At 41.5% G+C, this 7,252-nt stretch overlaps 1 protein-coding gene across 1 annotated transcript; it reads left to right on the top strand.

Moving 5' to 3' along the window:
- The first annotated feature begins 271 nt into the window (after nt 1-271).
- On the top strand, nt 272-2,402 carry il10 (interleukin 10). The gene is made up of 5 exons (XM_072383179.1): nt 272-783; nt 924-983; nt 1,132-1,296; nt 1,850-1,912; nt 2,051-2,402. The coding sequence occupies exons 1-5, from the start codon at nt 619-621 to the stop codon at nt 2,159-2,161; spliced, it is 564 nt and encodes a 187-aa protein (XP_072239280.1). The 5' UTR covers nt 272-618; the 3' UTR covers nt 2,162-2,402.
- Nucleotides 2,403-7,252: the final 4,850 nt, after the last annotated feature.

Raw genomic sequence — 7,252 nt, forward strand, 5'->3', positions numbered from 1 at the left:
GTGGAATTTGTATCCATACCAGTATATATGCTACTACTTTCGCACTCTATTATTATTATCAATAATAGTATAACAAAGTATAACAATGATGATGATAATATGATCATTATTATTAATATAATTATTAATAATAATGATCATATTATCATCATCATTGTTATACTTTTGTGATATTTTTTCTTTGGTAATGTTGTGTTAAATATTCTACAGATTAAATATAATCTGAAATACTGATGACTGAAAAGGATTCCACATCAAATTTCCATAGTCATCAGATATTTCCTTTAGATCTATCAATAGTACAAGCCTCATGGGTGGGGCAGGCCATATGTAATACATGAATTAAAAAAAAAATCCCCACCATGATTGAAGCATGTTAACTGTTTCCCTTCCAGTAAGTCTCCTCCCTCACATGTCTGTCCTAATTTTGGCTATAAATTAAGAGAAGAATGAGCCCCAAAATATCCACTTCTGAGCTTTCCAGCAAAAACCTGCAAGGACTAATTCTCCTCTCAGAAGCCAGAGAGCCTCTTCTACGTCCACTGCAGCATCTTCAGTCCCGAGGGCCCACTCTTCTCCTCTCTCCAGCCAGAAGACTTCAGCAACCTGCCTTGCAGCATGACTCCTCGATCTCTCCTCCTGCTCGTCGTGGTTCTCCTGTCCTTCTTCAGCGCCTCCTGGAGCAGTCCTGTGTGCAACAACCAGTGCTGTCGTTTCGTGGAGACCTTTCCTGTCAGGCTGAGGAAGCTCAGGGAGGACTACTCACGGATCAGAGACTTCTACGTGAGTAAAAGCATTTGCTCTGCAGTGACAACGCAGCATCACTTGAAAAGACCCCACAACTCACCAAGTGATGCTGCACTTCCTTGCCTCTGCGGCTGCAGACCCTCTCACTGCACACTTTTTTTTCCATCTCTTTGCAGGAGGCAAACGATGACTTAGACACAGCGCTGCTGGACCAAACCGTGGAGGACTCTTTTAAGGTAGGTTTCACCAGAATGCTCTCCGACGTAACCAGGAAATACAGAGAGCCTGCGAGTACTCACAAGTAGCTACAGCATCTTGCGCACCAGGAAAGAGTTAAAAGGCATCATCAATGAAAGCAGTCTGCTGTTCCGCTCCCCTCCTCAGAGCCCGTTTGCCTGCCATGCCATGGACAGCATATTGGACTTTTATCTGAGGACGGTGCTGCCGACGGCCGTGTCCGAGGTGACTGAGGACACCAAGAACTTAAAGCCTCACGTGGAGTCGATACTGCAGATTTTCGACGGGCTCAAGAGTGATGTCACCAAATGTGTGAGTAGCTGACATAACTCTCACGGGACAGTTAACATGCTGCTAATTCACTGCAGCGGCTTTTATCCCCTCACTATTATTAGAATGGATGCTCTTACAATGCCGATTATTTTCTGGTTGGTTTGTCAGGACACAACTGAAAAGTTACATTCGGACACGTCTTAAAATGCACATCTAGTCTTCCGACACTTAATATTTCACTTTCAGACCATTAAAGCCATTTTCTTGCTTTTAGACTTCAAAATAAATTGTAGAGATATTTTGCCATCAGCTAAAGAGATCGGAAGAGGTGATAATATTTCATTAGTTCGTTCCTGAGCTGCAGTAGCGTGCCATCCACTTCTTGCAAACAGGGAGAAGTGGATTCTTCCTTGCTTGAATTTTACTGCTGGTTTACAGCATATGCACCGTAATTCTCATGATTGGGCATCACTAAATCCTCATCAACCAAATCTTTATAGACATCTAAATTAACCCGAGAAGAGATCCAAGAGGATTCATTCAAGTCAGGACTCTGCAAAACGTTATAATCTCTCTTTCTTTCTTCTTACAGAGACACTACTTCTCCTGCAAGAAACAGTTTGACATCAAAAACCTAAATGCTACGTACACACAGGTGAGTGTTGACATCACAAGATAAAAACTATATCTTGTCCTTATTCTAATTATTGTAATAGAAATATACAAAATACTTGTTGCATATCTGCACTGTGCCAGATCAGTTGAAATGAACGATCCACATCTTTGTTTGCAGATGGAGAGCAAAGGTCTGTTTAAGGCCATGGGGGAGCTCGACATGTTGTTCAACTACATTGAGACATATCTGGCATCTAAACGGAACAGAAACCCTGGGGCCTCTGTTTGAAGACCTGCTGAGTCTAACCCGGATAAGACTTTCATGGCGGGGAAGAAGAACACTGTCTAACTTTTAGACTTGTTTGCATCCAATGCTTTACTTGATGACTGTCATGATGTGCCTGCTGAACTTTGGTCTTTCTTGCTGAAAGACTTTGAGATTTTGTGTTTTTGTCCTGAGGACAAGTTTCTGTTTTAGGACCATATTGTGTTGTACACAAAAACTTAAATGGGTAAAATTGTCTTTTAAACTGTGATATTTATTCCCATCACTTTATATTGTTTAATGTATTTTTGTATTTATTGTGACTACTTTTCTACTTTTTTTGTACAAATAAAGACCTAAATGAGAGGAAGTATGCCTGCTCGCTTTTTTCAACAAAACGATGTCATGTGACAGTATGGGAAACAGGCTAAGAACTGAACATATACTGAATCACATCCTGCTGCACTTCCATGCACGTACATGCCGTATACGTACATGCTAAACCATAGTGTAAACTCAACAAACCGATGCACTAACCTCAAACGTGACCCATATACATCACTTACCAGCAACAACTCTGCTTTGTCTTAACTTACCGTAATTGTAACTAGCCAGCCTCACACTCATGCCATGTGCACTCTTGCAGAAAAACGCATGCATGCGAAAACAGTCTCACTTAGTCACACACAGATACACATATTAAACAGAACAAAGGGTTAAACAAAGCAGCGCTGCACTAAAACATGCAAAGCTGTTTGTTTTTATGCTTTGCTGTCATCTCGGTGACAGAGACGGAGGAGGACAACTGCAGTTTGGGCAACAGTTTCAGCAGCTACACCTCATAACCATAGCATAAGCACTCAAACGTGCTCTGCATCCTATTGAAGCATTTCAATATACATACGTGCATCACTCTGACAGTGTCTGAAGGCCCCTGACTTTGCCAATTCTTGATTTGACTCTGGCTTTTGCACTGAAACTACTCTAAGTCATTTAATTAGTCACTTGCTTAGTCAGTGTGGGCTGATTTGAATAGTATCATTCCATCAATGACAGTACGCTTGAAATGATATCATTCAAAACAACTGCCCGGCAGAGCATTACTCTTATTTTGACCAGTGATCATAGCAGTTTCCTTGTGGATGGATGGATAATGTTGACCGGTGCTTGTTTAAACCTTTACAAAGTCTTAGATAAGCTTTAAGATCGCAGTCTCTTAATGCAGGTGTTAACGGTTTGTATCGCTTGTGCGTGAACAGATTAAGATCATATCTGACTGTTATGGAATGAGTGTATGTTTGTTCAGACAGCAATGGTTTCAAGGCAGGATGAAAAAACTAGAGACAAGACTTTGCTTGAATGCTACTGTTGAACGTCATTGAGAGCACCGTGAAGCAGTTTTCCTCGTCTCTGCCTTCTCTGTTGGAGACACTTGTAAGGATGCAATCACTTAGGTCACGTTTGTGCACCCAGGAATAATACAGTCATCTCTTCTAGTTTAGAAGAAAATACCTTGTGTCTTAACATGTTAACATTCGTTCACCTCTCTATTACTGAGGAAGGATTTGTACAAGAGTACCTGTGTGTATGTAAAAAAAAAACACATTTAATGGACCTTTAATGGAAAAAAAAAACACTTTTCTTTGTTCTTGGGAGCATATATTAGGGTGTCTGAAGTCACCAGCAAGTGTAAAAGCCCTCATAGAAGGAGGCAATCCGATTTCCATAGGAAAAGTACTTCAGTCCTTAAATTCACTCCACCTCCTCTGCTAAGCCTGGACCTCTGAGCCCTGCCCACTCACATCCATCCAGCTAGACCAGCTTGAAGGCAGCATTGCATGGAAATGTTCTGTTGCACTGAGGAGCACGCATCTGACATCTACCAGCAGCCTCAGGGGACATAAGAGCCCAGTGGATAAACAATTTTTGTGGGTAATGTTCCAGCAAGAGTTAGTTCAAGACTGTGAACGTGCAGCGACCGCTTTTCATCGCACTGTTTCAACAACTTGGTCCAGCTCAACGCTTAATAGATGAAACTGAGCCACAAAGAGGGATCAGTGCCAAGTCAGTGCCTGACGAAGATGAAGTAGATGAAGAACACCAACTTCTGAAAAGCCTTTGCTGTTACTTGTTGTAAGATTATTGTTGCACCATTACTTTGCTGATTCTTTGTAGCTGAACGGTTACGTTCTGTAAATCGGACAGCCTGCAGCTGTGTGGATAAGGTGTGTTTTCGGCACAACGCCGGCCCTCTCCTCACTCTCTTTGCTACGATGAACGCCTTTAACCGCTCTTAGTGTGTTAACATGACATGTTTCTGAATAAGATGTTAGTTTAAATGATAAAAAAGGGTGGGGTTAGGCTCTTGATGAGACTTCACCCCAAATACAGTCTGTTGAAAAAGAGGGGGTCAAAACAAGGAAAAGACAAGAGGCGTGTGCTTAAACCAACGGGTGCTCTGACCAAAGCCTGTCTCATACATCTTAATAAGACCTCACAAAATTGTGTCAAATTGCTAAAAAGGGCATAGCATGTCACCTGTAAGTGCTGTGGTTCGAGTTCGAATGGACCCAAGCAGGGATGAATCTTTACAAAAGCAGTAATTCTTTAAAGTTGCAAACCTTACTATCTCTAACACCTAAAGCGTGGATGGGGATTTGTGCTGCTTCTGTTGAAGATGTGGTGAACTGATAATACAACACATTTTCTCTATCAGAAATAATAACAATAATAACAACATTCGAAGCCATTTTCCTCTGCGGCGTTTCATAAATAGCCATGAGAAAAAGGAAACAGAATGCCTAAAAAGAGTTCAGTAACACCCGTTATGATTCATTCTTTTAATTCATAAATTCACAATGTTTTGAGATGCGTGCGCAATTAATCATTCGATGAGTCAAGTATCGTTGAAGTATTTGTTGTCAGCGTTCTCCAGTCTCTGTAGGATACGTGTAAGATGTTGAAGCCCACTTTGCACAATGGAAGGGAGGCATCGGATGGCATTTGCCTGATGTTCTTCCTGCATCTTTCACTGGAAAGAAACTACCTCCTAGTGATGCGTGACAAAGATGTATTTCACAACACCGATAACGCGCATGGAGGTCACTGCTCAGAATAATACAACTGCATCATTGTGCAACAAGTGGAACCCTGTGTACTTCCTGAACGCAGACATGACCATTTTTTTTTCTCCCTTTTTCTACAGTGCGTACTGTATCAAATGACCTGGAAATGATGGTCACACTTATACAAGTAACAGATGCGCAACTAAAAAGTGGAAGAAACTCGGTGTCCATCAGTGTGTGTGCATCTGTACACCGTATATAAAGAATGGTGACTTAACCTGTGCACCAAAAAGGTTTCAGGCACTTCAGATGTTTGGTTTCTTTTCCATTAAGGAGGCATCTGAGAGGTGCCAAATTTCATTTAGTAGCACGGCAACGACCCCAGTCATGCACTTTAGAGCCTAAGTGAAGTGCCTTCAGAAACAGGAATAGGAACAAGGAAAAGCTCTGTCACTTTTCTGTACAGCTTATCCTGGTAAGCTCAGATCTCACCATCACAGTGTCAGTCTGGGATAACACGAGGAGACAGAAGATACTGGGACAACTAAGGAAGTGTGTTTTAGGTTCATTATTGAAGGCAAAGTCCATTGAAAAAGTTGAGTAACGAAGGGGAAAAGGTGAATATGTCAAATATTCAAGCTTTTCTGTTAGATAATTCATGAAATTGTATCATCAATAAATCTTTTTATGGTATTTCCTTTGAAAACATCCACACTTACAATGATTTTAACTTTAACTCTAGGTATACATTTCTCTTCTCTTTGCTCTTATTCTTGGAAGACAATCAAGTAAGTTTCGATAAGAGGCAAGCTTTTAAAATAATCAGTGAAGCTGTGCAGGGGAATCAAAGCAGCCACACTAACCACAACACAAACGCAAAGGTGTACATAACAGTAAGAACTATTTGGATTCCCAGCACATGCAGAGGTTCAGCAGCTGTTGTTGAACAAGTAAAACTGATTACTACAGGATTTCCGTTTCGTCAAGTCTCGTCAAAGTTCACCAAGCTGAGGTTATGGGTTGTATGTTTCTATTGCTGGCTTGTCTGGGTCAGTCACCCCGCCATGAGTGTGAGGTGTTTATGTGGAAGGAACAGAATGGCACGCCACTTCAAAGAAATCTGCGGTGTGTCTCCTTCTGATTTCCCCACAACTTCAAAAGATGGCGCACGACCTGACATATTAGGGCCCAACCTGCTGACAGTTTCCAATGTTGAAACACGAGCTTATCGCTCGTTTTTTCTTATTTTTGAAAAGAACGTACCTGCAGTGTAACTTCCTTCAGTGGTGGTAATCCTCTAATAATGCTGACTTTGGAAAATTACCTTTACAAAAATGTATCTCGCATGTACTTCTCAAATTTCCTAGCTCTAGATTTAATTCTCTTGAGTTTTTTTCTAGTAAAAAGCACGTGTGTCTTGCGGTTTGTTGCAAATCAAGGGGTAAAACCTTCATGGGCCTACTATCGGGACTCCCCTGAAGCCCCATTTACCCTCCTTTTCTTCTACCTGGCAGACAAATGTGACAGAGATGACTGTGGGTTTCATCACACTCAGAGCAGGAGGCTCAGAGCCTACGGTCGACCCGCACCTGAGGAGAAACGACGATGTGCAGTAGCGGGAAACTTGCATTAAACACCCCAGAGTTGGCAAATGCGTGTTGACTCAATGCCACAATGTTGTTCTGCTACGCAAAAACGTATATTCCAGGAGTCACTCATGCTAGCAAGGATGATACATGTCTGTCACAGGTTGAGTCTGTGCACCCCGTGTTAAAGCCACAAATCCCAAGCCGAAACAACAACCTGAGTCATTGCAGGACCGTGATCGAACTGAAAAATTCTCAAAATGTGGAAGCATAGGTCAAATTTTGCGAAAAACACAGTAAGAGGCATTTGTTGAATTAGTGCGTAACGATCCAGGTGGTGTCTCACATGAAATATAAAGCATTTAAATAATAAATGGCAGCATTGTGCTTCATCTTAAGCTCGGGTTTGAAAAGGTGTTTTTGTATTTCAGTCAGAAAGAGGACAAAAGAGCAAGTTTGTTTCA

Source organism: Leuresthes tenuis, unplaced genomic scaffold, assembly GCF_036924035.1.
Source record: "Leuresthes tenuis unplaced genomic scaffold, fLeuTen1.0.hap1 SCAF_3, whole genome shotgun sequence".
NCBI lineage: Eukaryota > Metazoa > Chordata > Actinopteri > Atheriniformes > Atherinopsidae > Leuresthes > Leuresthes tenuis.